Source organism: Oncorhynchus nerka, linkage group LG9b, assembly GCF_034236695.1.
Source record: "Oncorhynchus nerka isolate Pitt River linkage group LG9b, Oner_Uvic_2.0, whole genome shotgun sequence".
Taxonomy (NCBI): Eukaryota; Metazoa; Chordata; class Actinopteri; order Salmoniformes; family Salmonidae; genus Oncorhynchus; species Oncorhynchus nerka.
This window is the reverse complement of record NC_088424.1, coordinates 49,676,037-49,697,585: the sequence shown is the minus strand read 5'-3', so window position 1 is coordinate 49,697,585 and position 21,549 is coordinate 49,676,037. Positions and strand designations below refer to the sequence as shown.

At 46.3% G+C, this 21,549-nt stretch overlaps 1 protein-coding gene across 1 annotated transcript in view; it reads left to right on the top strand.

Annotated features, from left to right (window-relative positions):
• ralbp1 (ralA binding protein 1) overlaps positions 1–21,549 on the top strand; it is a 77,467-nt gene that overhangs the window by 16,814 nt on the left and 39,104 nt on the right. The window contains exons 9-11 of the mRNA XM_065013807.1: positions 4,186–4,317; positions 6,755–6,865; positions 21,235–21,356. Coding sequence (XP_064869879.1) covers positions 4,186–4,317; positions 6,755–6,865; positions 21,235–21,356 — 365 coding nt within the window. The remainder of the gene's footprint in view (positions 1–4,185; positions 4,318–6,754; positions 6,866–21,234; positions 21,357–21,549) is intronic.

Below are 21,549 nucleotides of genomic sequence, written 5' to 3'. Positions count from 1 at the left end.
ATTATTATTATTTATTATTATTATTCATTATTATTATTCATTATTTATTATTATTATTATTTATTATTATTATTCATTATTATTATTTATTATTATTATTATTATTATTTATTATTATTATTATTTATTATTATTATTTATTATTATTATTCATTATTATTATTTATTATTATTATTATTCATTATTTATTATTATTATTATTATTATTATTCATTATTTATTATTATTATTATTCATTATTATTATTATTATTCATTATTTATTATTATTATTTATTATTATTATTATTATTATTATTATTATTCATTATTATTATTCATTATTTATTATTATTATTATTCATTATTATTATTCATTATTATTCATTATTATTATTTATTATTATTATTCATTATTATTATTTATTATTATTATTCATTATTATTATCCTCGTATCGACTGACAGTGACTTGATGCAGTCGGAGGTATCCACTCAGCCCACGGTCGTCGTAACCCAACTCCACCGAGATTTAAACTACACAAAAAATATAAACGCATGTAAATTCACATAAAAGATCCTAGAAATTTAAACGCATGTTTAGTTTCATGTAAAGTGTTTCATAAAAGATCCTAGAAATGTAAACGCATGTTTAGTTTCATGTAAAGTGTTTCATAAAAGATCCTAGAAATTTTCCAAATGCACAAAAAAGCTAATTTCTCAAAAAATTTTGTGCATCTGGAAAATTTCTAGGATCTTTTATGAAACATTTCTCCTTTTGCCAAGATATGCCACAGCTGTCAGGTGGATGAATTATCATGAAAGCTGATTTTAAACAGCATGATCATGCCACTGGTGTAGCTTGTGCTGGGGACAATAAAAAGACCACTCTAAAATGTGCAGTTCTGTCATACAATGTGAGCGGTATTGACATGTTGAATGCACCGAGCTGTGTGTAAACGACTGGCACACAGCTCAGACACCCATGCATACGCCACAAGACATGCCACCAGAGGTCTCTTCACAGTCCCCAAGTCCAGAACAGACTATGGGAGGCGTACAGTACTACATAGAGCCATGACTATATGGAACTCTAATCCACAGTACTACATAGAGTCATCACTACATGGAACTCTATTCTACAGTACTACATAGAGCCATGACTATATGGAACTCTATTCCACAGTACTACATAGAGCCATGACTACATGGAACTCTATTCCACAGTACTACATAGAGCCATGACTACATGGAACTCTATTCCACAGTACTACATAGAGCCATGACTACATGGAACTCTATTCCACAGTACTACATAGAGCCATGACTACATGGAACTCTATTCCACAGTACTACATAGAGCCATGACTACATGGAACTCTATTCCACAGTACTACATAGAGCCATGACTACATGGAACTCTATTCCACAGTACTACATAGAGCCATGACTACATGGAACTCTATTCCACAGTACTACATAGAGCCATGACTACATGGAACTCTATTCCACAGTACTACATAGAGCCATGACTACATGGAACTCTATTCCACAGTACTACATAGAGCCATGACTACATGGAACTCTATTCCACAGTACTACATAGAGCCATGACTACATGGAGCTCTATTCCACAGTACTACATAGAGCCATGACTACATGGAACTCTATTCCACAGTACTACATAGAGCCATGACTACATGGAGCTCTATTCCACAGTACTACATAGAGCCATGACTACATGGAGCTCTATTCCACAGTACTACATAGAGCCATGACTACATGGAGCTCTATTCCACAGTACTACATAGAGCCATGACTACATGGAGCTCTATTCCACAGTACTACATAGAGCCATGACTACATGGAGCTCTATTCCACAGTACTACATAGAGCCATGACTACATGGAGCTCTATTCCACAGTACTACATAGAGCCATGACTACATGGAGCTCTATTCCACAGTACTACATAGAGCCATGACTACATGGAACTCTATTCCACAGTACTACATAGAGCCATGACTACATGGAACTCTATTCCACAGTACTACATAGAGCCATGACTACATGGAACTCTATTCCACAGTACTACATAGAGCCATGACTACATGGAACTCTATTCCACAGTACTACAGAGCCATGACTACATCTATTCCACAGACTACATAGCCATGACTACATGGAACTCTATTCCACAGTACTACATAGAGCCATGGCTACATGGAACTCTATTCCACAGTACTACATAGAGCCATGGCTACATGGAACTCTATTCCACAGTACTACATAGAGCCATGGCTACATGGAACTCTATTCCACAGTACTACATAGAGCCATGGCTACATGGAACTCTATTCCACAGTACCTCATAGAGCCATGACTACATGGAACTCTATTCCACATCAGGTAACTGATTCAAGTAGTAAAATTAGATTTAAAAAACTGATAAAAATACACCTTATGGAACAGCGGGGGACTGTGAAGAGACACACACGATAACATATGTACATACACACAGATTTAGTACTGTAGATATGTGGTGGAGTAGGGGCCTGAGGGCACACAGTGTGTTGTAGATATGTGGTAGTGGTGGAGTAGGGGCCTGAGGGCACACAGTGTGTTGTAGATATGTGGTAGTGGTGGAGTAGGGGCCTGAGGGCACAGTGTGTTGTAGATATGTGGTGGAGTAGGGGCCTGAGGGCACACAGTGTGTTGTAGATATGTGGTGGAGTAGGGGCCTGAGGGCACACAGTGTGTTGTAGATATGTGGTAGTGGTGGAGTAGGGGCCTGAGGACACACAGTGTGTTGTAGATATAGGGGCCTGGTGGAGATGTGTAGTGGGCCTGAGGGAACACAGTGTGTTGTAGATATGTGGTAGTGGTGGAGTAGGGGCCTGAGGGCACACAGTGTGTTGTAGATATGTAGTGGTGGAGTAGGGGCCTGAGGGCACACAGTGTGTTGTAGATATGTGTAGTGGTGGAGTAGGGGCCTGAGGGCACACAGTGTGTTGTAGATATGTGGTAGTGGTGGGGCACACAGTAGGGGCCTGAGGGCACACAGTGTGTTGTAGATATGTGGTAGTGGTGGAGTAGGGGCCTGAGGGCACAGTGTGTTGTAGATATGTGGTGGAGTAGGGGCCTGAGGGCACACAGTGTGTTGTAGATATGTGGTGGAGTAGGGGCCTGAGGGCACACAGTGTGTTGTAGATATGTGGTAGTGGTGGAGTAGGGGCCTGAGGACACACAGTGTGTTGTAGATATGTGGTGGAGTAGGGGCCTGAGGGAACACAGTGTGGTGGAGTAGGGGCCTGAGGACACACAGTGTGTTGTAGATATGTGGTGGAGCGGGGCCTGAGAGCACACAGTGTGTTGTAGATATGTGGTAGTGGTGGAGTAGGGGCCTGAGGGCACACAGTGTGTTGTAGATATGTGGTAGTGGTGGAGTAGGGGGCCTGAGGGAACACAGTGTGTTGTAGGTATGTGAATGTATTGTAGGTATGTGAATGTATTGTAATGTTAAAAAAATTGTATAAACTGCCTTAATTATGCTGGATCCCAGGAAGAGTAGCTGCTGCTTTGGCAGGAACTAATGGGGATCCATAATAAACCCCAGGAAGAGTAGCTGCTGCCTTGACAGGAACTAATGGGGAACCATAATAAACCCCAGGAAGAGTAGCTGCTGCCTTGGCAGGAACTAATGGGGATCCATAATAAACCCCAGGAAGAGTAGCTGCTGCCTTTACAGGAACTAATGGGGATCCATAATAAACTCCAGGAAGAGTAGCTGCTGCCTTGACAGGAACTAATGGGGATCCATAATAAATACAAATGCCACAGATGTCTCAAGTTTTGAGTGCAAGTGGCTTGCTGACTACCGGAATCCACCTGTGGGATCGTCTGAGGAGTATTTCTGTCTGTAATAAAGCCCTTTTGTGTGAGAAAAGAATCATTCTGATTGGCTGGGCCTTGCTCCTCAGTGGATGGGACTATGTCATCCCCAGCCCTGAGAGGTCATGTGAAACCCATAAATTATGGCTTCATTTATTATACATATATTTTTTAATTTACTTGATTTCCTTCTAAAAACTGTAACTCTTTGAAATTGTTGCATGTTGTGTTTTTATATATTTTTGTTCAGTGTAACATATTGTGTAGTTAATATTAAAGGTTACTATAATTCTGTATGATAATGTCCCCCCCCCCAGGAGTTCCTGCTGAACTGCCTTCACAGAGACCTCCAGGCTGGGGTGAAGGATCTGTCTAAAGAAGAGAGGCTCTGGGAGGTCCAACGAATCCTCACCGCTTTAAAACGCAAACTACGGGAGGCGAAGAGACAGGCAAGTACACACACACACATACAGAGTATTCGTAAAATGGATTCAGATTTCTTCCTTTATCCACATTTTGTTACGTTACAGCCTCATTCTAAAATGGATTATATAAAACATGTTGCTCATCAATCTACACACAATACCCCATAATGACATCACAATCCCCCATGATGACATCACAATCCCCCATGATGACATCACAATACCCCATAATGACATCACAATCCCCCATGATGACATCACAATACCCCATAATGACATCACAATCCCCCATGATGACATCACAATCCCCCATAATGGCATCACAATACCCCATAATGACATCACAATACCCCATAATGACATCACAATACTCCATAATGACATCACAATACTCCATAATGACATCACAATACCCCATAATGACATCACAATACCCCATAATGACATCACAATCCCCCATGATGACATCAGAATAGCCCATAATGACATCACAATACCCCATAATGACATCACAATACCCCATAATGACAAAGCGAAACCAGTTTTTTTTTTTTTAATGGAAAAATTATCATTCTTGAGACGTTTTTACAACTTGATTGAAGTCCACCTGTGGTAAATTCAATTGATTGGACATGATTTGGAAAGAGACACACCTGTCTATATGACGTCAGAGCAAAAACCAAGCCATGAGGTCGATGGAATTGTCCGTAGAGCTCCGAGACAGGATTGCGTTGAGGCACAACGTAACAAAATGTGGAAAAAGTCAAGGGGTCTGAATACTTTCTGAATGCTCTGTAGATGTATATATGGCTCAAAACACTTATGTTTTAGCTGTTGAAGAAGCAGCAGGTACTCTTCCTGGGGTCCACACCAAAAATAGAACTTGACAAAATACCGAACACTACAAGTACAACAATACAAAATTAAACTCAGAACACTACTACTAGAGAACAATACGACTGTTTTAAAAACAATTATGATAATTAGAAAGAGAAAATAAAGACATAAATATCCTGTGTATATAGCCATGTTATTTCTTTACTCTGTTATTCACTGTCATTGTTTTTTATTTTCTTCTTTAACTCTGCATTGTTGGAAAAGGACCCGTCAGTCAGCATTTCACTGTTACTTCTACACTTGTTGTCTACAAAGCATGTGACAAATAAGATTTGATTTAAAGGTCAGCTGATTTTTAGTGTGCTGTGATAAGATATCGTGTAAAATAATGAATTTGAATAATTGATCTGCACCAAGTTGGTTAGCCAGTTTTAGAGGAACGGTTGAATTCCATTCCAACAAAGCAGTCAATCCACAGGCAGACACTGGCTGACGTCAGTTGATGGTAGGACTTAGACCAATTGGAAATGTAGCAAGTACTGCTCTTGGATTATTTGTCATTTATAGTCTGTTTACATATATTTTAGAGGCTATTTATACAGAACACTGGTACAAAACGTTTATAAACTCTAGAATTAGTTGACAATAATTCACATTACTTTCATTTTCCTACATATATCCAGTCATATGACCAGGGTTAGAGGTTCTATTCATTCTATTTACCAGGGTTAGAGGTTCTATTCATTCTATTTACCAGGGTTAGAGGTTCTATTCATTCTATTTACCAGGGTTTGAGGTTCTATTCATTCTATTTACCAGGGTTAGAGGTTATATTCATTCTATTTACCAGGGTTACAGGTTATATTCATTCTATTTACCAGGGTTAGAGGTTCTATTCATTCTATTTACCAGGGTTAGAGGTTCTATTCATTCTATTTACCAGGGTTAGAGATTCTATTCATTCTATTTACCAGGGTTACAGGTTCTATTCATTCTATTTACCAGGGTTACAGGTTCTATTCATTCTATTTACCAGGGTTACAGGTTCTATTCATTCTATTTACCAGGGTTAGAGGTTCTATTCATTCTATTTACCAGGGTTAGAGATTCTATTCATTCTATTTACCAGGGTTACAGGTTCTATTCATTCTATTTACCAGGGTTACAGGTTCTATTCATTCTATTTACCAGGGTTACAGGTTCTATTCATTCTATTTACCAGGGTTACAGGTTCTATTCATTCTATTTACCAGGGTTACAGGTTCTATTTATTCTATTTACCAGTCATATTACCAGGGTTAGAGGTTCCAAGCCTGTTCTATTCATTATATTTCTGTGTGCTGCTGCTGCATGGTGAATGCCGTTGTCTAGGCAACCAAAGACTGCTTGTATCAGCAAGAAGCAACAAAGTTTCATCAATGTTAAGAGTCTGTGCTACAGCAGAAACTCAACCTGCCTTCCCGTCTTCAGTTTGTTTATTAGTTTCCAAAATGACGGTTATTTCTTCCATACCCGTCGGTTACACGGTTATGCAGTAATTGTGCCAGCCCTAGTGGGTACCTCCCAGGAGTGTCAGAGATCCGGTCTCTCTAACGTGTGTGTGTGTGTGTGTGTGTGTGTCCAGGAGTGTGAGACTAAGATAGCCCAGGAGATAGCCAGTCTCTCTAAAGAAGACGTTTCTAAAGAAGAGATGACTGAGAATGAAGAAGAGGTGGTCAACATACTGCTGGCACAGGTAACACACGGTAACACACACGGTAACACACACGGTAACACACAGGTAACACAGGTAACACACACGGTAACACACACGGTAACACAGGTAACACACACGGTAACACACACGGTAACACAGGTAACACACACGGTAACACACAGGGTAACACACACAGGGTAACACACAGGGTAACACACGGTAACACACACGGTAACACACAGGGTAACACACAGGGTAACACACAGGGTAACACACAGGTAACACACAGGTAACACACAGGGTAACACACGGTAACACACACACGGTAACACACACAGGGTAACACACGCGGTAACACACACGGTAACACACACGGTAACACAGGGTAACACAGGGTAACACACACGGTAACACACACACGGGTAACACACACAGGGTAACACACACGGTAACACACACGGTAACACACACGGTAACACAGGGTAGGGTAACACACACGGTAACACACACGGTAACACACACGGTAACACAGGGTAACACAGGGTAACACACACGGTAACACACACGGTAACACACACGGTAACACACAGGGTAACACACAGGGTAACACACAGGGTAACACACAGGGTAACACACAGGGTAACACACAGGGTAACACACAGGGTAACACACACACACAGGTAACACACAGGGTAACACACAGGGTAACACACAGGGTAACACACACACAGGGTAACACACACACAGGGTAACACACACACAGGGTAACACACAGGGTAACACACACAGGGTAACACACACACAGGTAACACACAGGGTAACACACACACAGGGTAACACACACGATAACACACACACAGGGTAACACACACGTAACACACACGGTAACACACAGGGTAACACACACACGGTAACACACAGGGTAACACACACACAGGGTAACACACAGGGTAACACACAGGGTAACACACACACAGGGTAACACACACAGGGTAACACACAGGGTAACACACACACAGGGTAACACACAGGGTAACACACAGGGTAACACACAGGGTAACACACAGGGTAACACACACACGGTAACACACAGGGTAACACACAGGTAACACACAGGTAACACACAGGGTAACACACAGGGTAACACACAGGGTAACACACACACAGGGTAACACACACACAGGGTAACACACAGGGTAACACACAGGGTAACACACAGGGTAACACACACACAGGGTAACACACAGGGTAACACACAGGGTAACACACAGGGTAACACACAGGTAACACACAGGGTAACACACACGGTAACACACAGGGTAACACACACAGGGTAACACACACAGGGTAACACACACACAGGGGGTAACACACAGGGTAACACACAACACACAGGGTAACACACAGGGTAACACACACAGGGTAACACACAGGGTAACACACAGGTAACACACAGGGTAACACACAGGGTAACACACACACACAGGTAACACACACACACGGTAACACACAGGGTAACACACACAGGTAACACACACACGGTAACACACACAGGGTAACACACAGGGTAACACACACACAGTAACACACAGGGTAACACACACAGGTAACACACACAGGTAACACACACACGGGTAACACACACACGGGTAACACACACACAGGGTAACACACACGGTAACACACACAGGTAACACACACACAGGGTAACACACAGGGTAACACACACAGGTAACACACAGGGTAACACACAGGGTAACACACAGGGTAACACACACACAGGGTAACACACACAGGGTAACACACAGGGTAACACACACAGGGTAACACACACGGGTAACACACAGGGTAACACACAGGGTAACACAGGTAACACACACGGTAACACACACAGGGTAACACACAGGGTAACACACAGGGTAACACACAGGGTAACACACAGGGGTAACACACAGGGTAACACACAGGGTAACACACACGGTAACACACAGGGTAACACACACGGGTAACACACAGGGTAACACACACGGTAACACACAGGGTAACACACAGGGTAACACACAGGGTAACACACACACGGTAACACACAGGGTAACACACAGGGTAACACACAGGGGTAACACACACACACAGGGTAACACACACAACACACAGGGTAACACACACAGGTAACACACAGGGTACACAGGGTAACACACAGGGTAACACACACGGTAACACACAGGGTAACACACAGGGTAACACACAGGGTAACACACACACGGTAACACACAGGGTAACACACAGGGTAACACACACACGGTAACACACAGGGTAACACACACACAGGGTAACACACACAGGGTAACACACAGGGTAACACACAGGGTAACACACAGGGTAACACACACAGGGTAACACACACGGTAACACACACGGTAACACACAGGGTAACACACACAGGGTAACACACAGGGTAACACACAGGGTAACACACACACAGGGTAACACACAACAACACACAGGGTAACACACAGGGTAACACACACAGGGTAACACACAGGGTAACACACAGGGTAACACACACAGGGTAACACACACGGTAACACACAGGGTAACACACAGGGTAACACACAGGGTAACACACAGGTAACACAGGGTAACACACAGGGTAACACACACAACACACAGGGTAACACACACACGGGTAACACACAGGGTAACACACACAGGGTAACACACAGGGTAACACACAGGGTAACACACAGGGTAACACACACAGGGTAACACACAGGGTAACACACACGGTAACACACACAGGTAACACACACACAGGGTAACACACACAGGGTAACACACACACACAGTAACACACAGGGTAACACACAGGGTAACACACACACGGGTAACACACACGGTAACACACACACACAGGGTAACACACAGGGTAACACACACGGTAACACACAGGGTAACACACAGGTAACACACACGGTAACACACAGGGTAACACACACAGGGTAACACACAGGGTAACACACAGGGTAACACACAGGGGGTAACACACAGGGTAACACACAGGGTAACACACAGGGTAACACACACGGTAACACACAGGGTAACACACAGGGTAACACACACAGGGTAACACACAGGGTAACACACAGGGTAACACACACACACACAGGTAACACACAGGGTAACACACAGGGTAACACACACAGGGTAACACACAGGGTAACACACAGGGTAACACACAGGGTAACACACAGGGTAACACACAGGGTAACACACACACAGGGTAACACACAGGGTAACACACACAGGGTAACACACAGGGTAACACACACAGGGTAACACACACAGGGTAACACACACACGGTAACACACACAGGGTAACACACAGGGTAACACACAGGGTAACACACAGGGTAACACACACACAAGGTAACACACAGGGTAACACACAGGGTAACACACACACAGGGTAACACACAGGGTAACACACAGGGTAACACACAGGGTAACACACACACACAGGGTAACACACAGGGTAACACACAGGGTAACACACAGGGTAACACACAGGGTAACACACACGGTAACACACACAGGGTAACACACAGGGTAACACACACACGGTAACACACAGGGTAACACACACAGGGTAACACACACAACACACAGGGTAACACACACAGGGTAACACACAGGGTAACACACAGGGTAACACACAGGTAACACACAGGGTAACACACACACAGGGTAACACACAGGGTAACACACAGGGTAACACACACACAGGGTAACACACACGGTAACACACAGGGTAACACACAGGGTAACACACAGGGTAACACACACAGGTAACACACACAGGGTAACACACAACACACAGGTAACACACACACACAGGGTAACACACACACAGGGTAACACACACGGTAACACACAGGGTAACACACAGGGTAACACACACACAGGGTAACACACAGGGTAACACACACGGTAACACACAGGGTAACACACAGGGTAACACACGGTAACACACAGGGTAACACACGGTAACACACACAGTAACACACAGGTAACACACAGGGTAACACACAGGGTAACACACAGGGTAACACACACACGGTAACACACAGGGTAACACACAGGGTAACACACAGGGTAACACACAGGGTAACACACAGGGTAACACACAGGGTAACACACACACAGGGTAACACACAGGGTAACACACAGGGTAACACGCACGGTAACACACACAGGGTAACACACAGGGTAACACACACACGGTAACACACAGGGTAACACACAGGTAACACACAGGGTAACACACAGGGTAACACACACACACGGTAACACACAGGGTAACACACACACAGGGTAACACACACGATAACACACACACAGGGTAACACACACACAGGGTAACACACACACAGGGTAACACACACACGGTAACACACACGGTAACACACAGGGTAACACACACACACGGTAACACACAGGGTAACACACAACACACAGGGTAACACACACGGTAACACACAGGGTAACACACACGGGTAACACACAGGGTAACACACAGGGTAACACACAGGGTAACACACAGGGTAACACACACACGGTAACACACAGGGTAACACACACACAGGGTAACACACACACAGGGTAACACACACGGTAACACACACGGGTAACACACAGGGTAACACACAGGGTAACACACAGGGTAACACACACAGGGTAACACACACGGTAACACACAGGGTAACACACACGGTAACACACACAGGGTAACACACACACAGGTAACACACACGGTAACACACAGGGTAACACACACGGTAACACACACGGTAACACACAGGTAACACACAGGTAACACACACAGGTAACACACAGGGTAACACACAGGGTAACACACACACGGTAACACACAGGGTAACACACAGGGTAACACACAGGGTAACACACACGGTAACACACAGGGTAACACACAGGGTAACACACACAGGGTAACACACAGGGTAACACACAGGGTAACACACACGGTAACACACACACACACGGTAACACACAGGGTAACACACACGGGTAACACACAGGGTAACACACAGGGTAACACACAGGTAACACACACAGGGTAACACACACGGTAACACACAGGGTAACACACAGGGTAACACACACAGGGTAACACACACAGGGTAACACACAGGGTAACACACAGGGTAACACACAGGGTAACACACAGGGTAACACACACAGGTAACACACAGGGTAACACACACAGGTAACACACACAGGGTAACACACACAGGGTAACACACAGGGTAACACACAGGGTAACACACACAGGGTAACACACAGGGTAACACACGGTAACACACAGGGTAACACACACGGTAACACACAGGGTAACACACACGGTAACACACAGGGTAACACACACGGTAACACACAGGGTAAACACACACGGTAACACACAGGGTAACACACACAGGGTAACACACACAGGGTAACACACACAGGGTAACACACAGGGTAACACACACAGGGTAACACACAGGGTAACACACACGGTAACACACACGGTAACACACAGGTAACACACAGGTAACACACACAGGGTAACACACACACACACACACGGTAACACACAGGGTAACACACAGGGTAACACACACGGTAACACACACAGGGTAACACACACGGGGTAACACACACACACGGTAACACACAGGGTAACACACACGGTAACACACAACACCAGGGTAACACACACACACACAGGTAACACACACGGTAACACACAGGGTAACACACACAGGTAACACACAGGGTAACACACACGGTAACACACACAGGGTAACACACAGGGTAACACACAGGGATAACACACAGGGTAACACACAGGGTAACACACAGGGTAACACACAGGGTAACACACAGGGTAACACAGGGGTAACACACACACAGGGTAACACACAGGTAACACACAGGTAACACACACACACAGGGTAACACACAGGGTAACACACACACAGGGCAACACACAGGGTAACACACACAGGGCAACACACAGGTACAGGGTAACACACAGGGTAACACACACAGGGTAACACACAGGGTAACACACACGGGTAACACACAGGGTAACACACAGGGTAACACACACAGGTAACACACACAGGGTAACACACACGGGTAACACACACAGGGTAACACACACAGGGTAACACACACACAGGGTAACACACAACACACAGGGTAACACACACAGGTAACACACACACAGGTAACACACAGGGTAACACACACGGTAACACACAGGGTAACACACAGGTAACACACACAGGGTAACACACAGGGTAACACACAGGGTAACACACAGGGTAACACACAGGTAACACACACAGGGTAACACACACACAGGGTAACACACACAACACACAGGGTAACACACAGGGTAACACACACACAGGGTAACACACAGGGTAACACACAGGGTAACACACAGGGTAACACACAGGGTAACACACAGGTAACACACACGGTAACACACAGGGTAACACACACGGTAACACACACACAGGGTAACACAGGTAACACACAGGGTAACACACACACACACAGGGTAACACACAGGGTAACACACACACACAGGGTAACACACACAGGGTAACACACAGGGTAACACACACACGGGTAACACACACACAGGGTAACACACAGGGCAATAACACACACGGTAACACACAGGGTAACACACACAGGGTAACACACACAGGGTAACACACAGGGTAACACACACACACACAGGGTAACACACACGGGTAACACACAGGGTAACACACACACAGGGTAACACACAGGGTAACACACACACACACACGGTAACACACACACACACGGGTAACACACACACACACAGGGTAACACACAGGGTAACACACAGGGTAACACACACAACACACAGGGTAACACACACGCGGTAACACACACGGTAACACACAGGGTAACACACAGGGTAACACACACGGTAACACACAGGTAACACACAGGGTAACACACACAGGTAACACACACAGGGTAACACACACAGGGTAACACACACGGTAACACACACAGGTAACACACAGGGTAACACACACGGTAACACACACGGTAACACACACAGGGTAACACACAGGGTAACACACACAGGGTAACACACAGGGTAACACACACGGTAACACACACAGGGTAACACACAGGGTAACACACACGGTAACACACAGGGTAACACACAGGGTAACACACACGGTAACACACACAGGGTAACACACAGGGTAACACACAGGGTAACACACAGGGTAACACACACAGGGTAACACACAGGTAACACACAGGGTAACACACAGGGTAACACACAGGGTAACACACAGGGTAACACACAGGGTAACACACAGGGTAACACACAGGGTAACACACACGGTAACACACAGGGTAACACACACGGTAACACACAGGGTAACACACACAGGGTAACACACACGGTAACACACACGGTAACACACACACGGTAACACACACGCGGTAACACACACGCGGTAACACACACACGGTAACACACACGCGGTAACACACAGGGTAACACACACGGTAACACACAGGGTAACACACAGGGTAACACACAGACGGTAACACACAGGGTAACACACACAACACACAGGGTACACACACGGTAACACACAGGGTAACACACAGGGAAACACAGGGTAACACACAGGGTAACACACAGGGTAACACACAGGGTAACACACACAGGGTAACACACACAGGGTAACACACACAGGGTAACACACACAGGTAACACACACGGTAACACACACAGGGTAACACACAGGGTAACACACACACGGTAACACACACAGGTAACACACAGGTAACACACAGGGTAACACACACAGGTAACACACACAGGTAACACACACAGGTAACACACACAGGGTAACACACACACAGGTAACACACACAGGGTAACACACAGGTAACACACAGGGTAACACACAGGGTAACACACAGGTAACACACAGGGTAACACACAGGGTAACACACAGGGTAACACACAGGGTAACACACGGTAACACACACACGGTAACACACACACGGTAACACACACGGTAACACACACGGTAACACACACGGTAACACACACACGGTAACACACAGGTAACACACAGGGTAACACACACGGTAACACACACGGTAACACACAGGGTAACACACACAGGTAACACACAGGGTAACACACACGGTAACACACACGGTAACACACAGGGTAACACACAGGGTAACACACACGGTAACACACAGGGTAACACACAGGGTAACACACACAGGTAACACACAGGGTAACACACAGGGTAACACACACGGTAACACACAGGTAACACACAGGTAACACACAACACACAGGGTAACACACAGGGTAACACACACACACACACGGTAACACACACAGGGTAACACACACAGGGTAACACACAGGGTAACACACACAGGGTAACAACACACAGGGTAACACACAGGGTAACACACAGGGTAACACACAGGGTAACACACAGGGTAACACACAGGGTAACACACAGGGTAACACACACAGGTAACACACAGGGTAACACACACACACAGGGTAACACACAGGGTAACACACACAGGTAACACACAGGGTAACACACACAGGGTAACACACAGGGTAACACACAGGGTAACACACACACAGGGTAACACACAGGTAACACACACAGGTAACACACAGGGTAACACACACAGGGGTAACACACACGGTAACACACACACACAGGGTAACACACACACACAGGTAACACACAGGTAACACACACGGTAACACACAGGGTAACACACAGGGTAACACACAGGTAACACACACGGTAACACACACACAGGGTAACACACAGGGTAACACACACAGGGTAACACACAGGGTAACACACACGGTAACACACAGGGTAACACACACGGTAACACACAGGGTAACACAGGGTAACACACAGAGGTAACACACACACGGTAACACACAGGGTAACACACGGTAACACACACAGGGTAACACACACAGGGTAACACACAGGGTAACACACACACAGGTAACACACAGGGTAACACACAGGGTAACACACAGGGTAACACACACGGTAACACACACACACGGTAACACACAGGGTAACACACAGGGTAACACACACAGGTAACACACACAGGGTAACACACAGGGTAACACACAGGTAACACACACAGGGTAACACACACGGTAACACACACAGGGTAACACACACGGGTAACACACAGGGTAACACACACAGGGTAACACACAGGGTAACACACACACACAGGGGTAACACACAGGTAACACACAGGGTAACACACACAGGGTAACACACAGGGTAACACACAGGGTAACACACAGGGTAACACACACGGTAACACACAGGGTAACACACACGGTAACACACACAGGGTAACACACAGGGTAACACACAGGGTAACACACACGGTAACACACACGGTAACACACACAGGTAACACACACAGGGTAACACACACAGGGTAACACACAGGGTAACACACACAGGGTAACACACACAGGGTAACACACAGGGTAACACACACAGGGGTAACACACAGGGTAACACACAGGGTAACACACACGGGTAACACACAGGGTAACACACAGGGTAACACACACGGTAACACACACAGGGTAACACACAGGGTAACACACACAGGGTAACACACAACACACACAGGGTAACACACACAGGTAACACACACAGGTAACACACACAGGTAACACACACAGGGTAACACACAGGGTAACACACACACGGTAACACACACACACACAGGTAACACACACGGGTAACACACAGGGTAACACACACAGGTAACACACACAGGGTAACACACACAGGGTAACACACACAGGGCACACACAGGTAACACACACAGGTAACACACAGGGTAACACACAGGTAACACACACAGGTAACACACAGGGTAACACACAGGGTAACACACACAGGTAACACACAGGGTAACACACAGGGTAACACACAACACACAGGTAACACACAGGGTAACACACACGGTAACACACAGGTAACACACAGGGTAACACACAGGGTAACACACAGGGTAACACACACGGTAACACACAGGGTAACACACACAGGTAACACACAGGGTAACACACAGGGCAACACACAGGGTAACACACAGGGTAACACACAGGTAACACACACACACGGTAACACACACGGTAACACACAGGGTAACACACAGGTAACACACAGGGTAACACACACAGGTAACACACAGGGTAACACACAACACACACGGTAACACACAGGTAACACACAGGGTAACACACAGGGTAACACACACAGGTAACACACAGGCAACACACAGGGCAACACACAGGTAACACACACACAGGTAACACACAGGGTAACACACACAGGGTAACACACAGGTAACACACAGGGTAACACACACAGGTAACACACACAGGGTAACACACAGGGTAACACACACGGTAACACACACAGGTAACACACAGGGTAACACACACAGGTAACACACACAGGGTAACACACAGGGTAACACACAGGGTAACACACAGGTAACACACACGGTAACACACACAGGGTAACACACAGGGTAACACACAGGGTAACACACACGGTAACACACAGGGGTAACACACAGGGTAACACACAGGGTAACACACAGGGTAACACACAGGGTAACACACACAGGGTAACACACACAGGGTAACACACAGGGTAACACACAGGGTAACACACACAGGGTAACACACAGGGTAACACACACAGGGTAACACACACAGGTAACACACACAGGGTAACACACACAGGGTAACACACACAGGGTAACACACACAGGGTAACACACACAGGGTAACACACACAGGGTAACACACAGGGTAACACACACGGTAACACACACGGTAACACACAGGGTAACACACAGGTAACACACACAGGTAACACACACAGGTAACACACACAGGGTAACACACAGGGTAACACACACGGTAACACACACAGGTAACACACACAGGTAACACACACGGTAACACACAGGTAACACACAGGTAACACACACAGGTAACACACAGGGTAACACACAGGTAACACACAGGTAACACACAGGTAACACACAGGGTAACACACAGGTAACACACAGGGTAACACACACGGTAACACACACGGTAACACACACGGTAACACACACCGGTAACACACAGGGTAACACACAGGGTAACACACACGGTAACACACACACGGTAACACACAGGGTAACACACAGGGTAACACACAGGTAACACACACATGGTAACACACAGGGTAACACACACGGTAACACACACACGCAACACACACGGTAACACACAGGTAACACACACAGGTAACACACACAGGTAACACACAGGGTAACACAGGGTAACACACACAGGTAACACACACGGTAACACACACGGTAACACACAGGTAACACACAGGGCAACACACAGGGTAACACACACAGGGCAACACAGGGGTAACACACAGGGTAACACACACAGGGTAACACACACAGGTAACACACAGGGTAACACACAGGGTAACACACAGGGTAACACACACAGGGTAACACACAGGTAACACACAGGGTAACACACATGGTAACACACAGGGTAGGGTAACACACAGGGTAACACACAGGTAACACACACAGGTAACACACACAGGTAACACACACAGGGTAACACACACGGTACACACACAGGTAACACACAGGGTAACACACACACACAGGGTAACACACAGGTAACACACACGGTAACACACAGGGTAACACACAGGGTAACACACACGGTAACACACAGGGTAACACACAGGGTAACACACACACACGGTAACACACATGGTAACACACACGGTAACACACAGGGTAACACACAGGGTAACACACGGTAACACACAGGGTAACACACACGGTAACACACACACGGTAACACACAGGTAACACACACACGGTAACACACAGGGTAACACACACACGGTAACACACAGGTAACACACACACGGTAACACACAGGGTAACACAGGGTAACACACAGGGTAACACACAGGGTAACACACACGGTAACACACACGGTAACACACACACAGGGTAACACACACACAGGGTAACACACAGGGTAACACACACGGTAACACACACGGTAACACACAGGGTAACACACACGGTAACACACAGGGTAACACACAGGGTAACACACACAGGGTAACACACACAGGGTAACACACACACAGGGTAACACACAGGGTAACACACACGGTAACACACAGGGTAACACACACGGTAACACACACAGGGTAACACACACGGTAACACACACACACACGGTAACACACAGGGTAACACACACGGTAACACACAGGGTAACACACACGGTAACACACACGGTAACACACACGGTAACACACACAGGGTAACACACAGGGTAACACACAGGGTAACACACAGGGTAACACACAGGGTAACACACAGGGTAACACACACAGGGTAACACACACAGGGTAACACACAGGGTAACACACACGGTAACACACAGGGTAACACACAGGGTAACACACAGGGTAACACACAGGGTAACACACAGGGTAACACACAGGGTAACACACAGGGTAACACACACACAGGGTAACACACAGGGTAACACACAGGTAACACACAGGTAACACACAGGGTAACACACAGGGTAACACACAGGGTAACACACAGGGTAACACACAGGGTAACACACAGGGTAACACACAGGGTAACACACAGGGTAACACACACAGGGTAACACACACAGGGTAACACACAGGGTAACACACACAGGGTAACACACACAGGTAACACACACAGGGTAACACACACAGGGTAACACACACAGGGTAACACACACAGGGTAACACACAGGGTAACACACAGGGTAACACACACGGTAACACACAGGGTAACACACACAGGTAACACACAGGGTAACACACACAGGTAACACACACAGGGTAACACACACGGTAACACACACAGGTAACACACACAGGTAACACACAGGGTAACACACACAGGTAACACACACAGGGTAACACACACAGGGTAACACACACAGGTAACACACACAGGTAACACACAGGGTAACACACACGGTAACACACAGGTAACACACACAGGTAACACACACAGGTAACACACAGGGTAACACACACGGTAACACACACGGTAACACACAGGTAACACACACAGGTAACACACACAGGTAACACACAGGGTAACACACAGGTAACACACAGGTAACACACACAGGTAACACACACAGGTAACACACAGGGTAACACACACGGTAACACACACGGTAACACACACAGGTAACACACAGGGTAACACACACGGTAACACACAGGGTAACACACATGGTAACACACAGGGTAACACACACAGGTAACACACAGGGTAACACACACGGTAACACACAGGGTAACACACATGGTAACACACAGGGTAACACACACGGTAACACACAGGTAACACACAGGTAACACACAGGTAACACACAGGGTAACACACAGGGTAACACACAGGGTAACACACACGGTAACACACACGGTAACACACACAGGTAACACACAGGGTAACACACAGGGTAACACACAGGGTAACACACAGGGTAACACACAGGGTAACACACACGGTAACACACATGGTAACACACAGGGTAACACACACGGTAACACACACGGTAACACACACGGTAACACACAGGTAACACACACAGGTAACACACACAGGTAACACACACAGGTAACACACAGGGTAACACACACGGTAACACACACAGGTAACACACAGGGTAACACACAGGGTAACACACAGGGTAACACACAGGGTAACACACACGGTAACACACAGGGTAACACACAGGGTAACACACAGGGTAACACACAGGGTAACACACACGAACATGGACATTATTATGGAGTGGAAATGATCTGCTGATTTATTTTTTTATTTTACCTTTATTTAACCAGGCAAGTCAGTTAAGAACAAATTCTTATTTTCAATGACGGCCTGGGAACAGTGGGTTAACTGCCTGTTCAGGGGCAGAACGACAGATTTGTACCTTGTCAGCTCGGGGGTTTGAACTTGCAACCTTCCGGTTACTAGTCCAACGCTCTAACCACTAGGCTACCCTATGCTGAACAGTGCTTTTTTTTTATCCCCTCCCTGCCTCCCCTGTCTCTCCCCCCTCTCTCTCTCTCTCCCTCCCTGCCTCCCTCTCCCCTCCCTCCCTACAGGAGAATGAGATCCTGACAGAGCAGGAGGAGCTGATATCTCTGGAGCAGGTGTTGAGGAGACAGATCGCTACAGAGAAGGAGGAGATCGAGAGACTGAGGGCCGAGATCGCTGACATACAGAGGTCAGAACTCTGACTGACGTGACCGGCTAGAGGTCACAGCTCGTGACCGGCTAGAGGTCACAGATCTGACTGACGTGACCGGCTAGAGGTCACAGATCTGACTGACGTGACCGGCTAGAGGTCACAGCTCGTGACCGGCTAGAGGTCACAGCTCTGACTGACGTGAGAAATGCTCACTAACATGAGACTAACA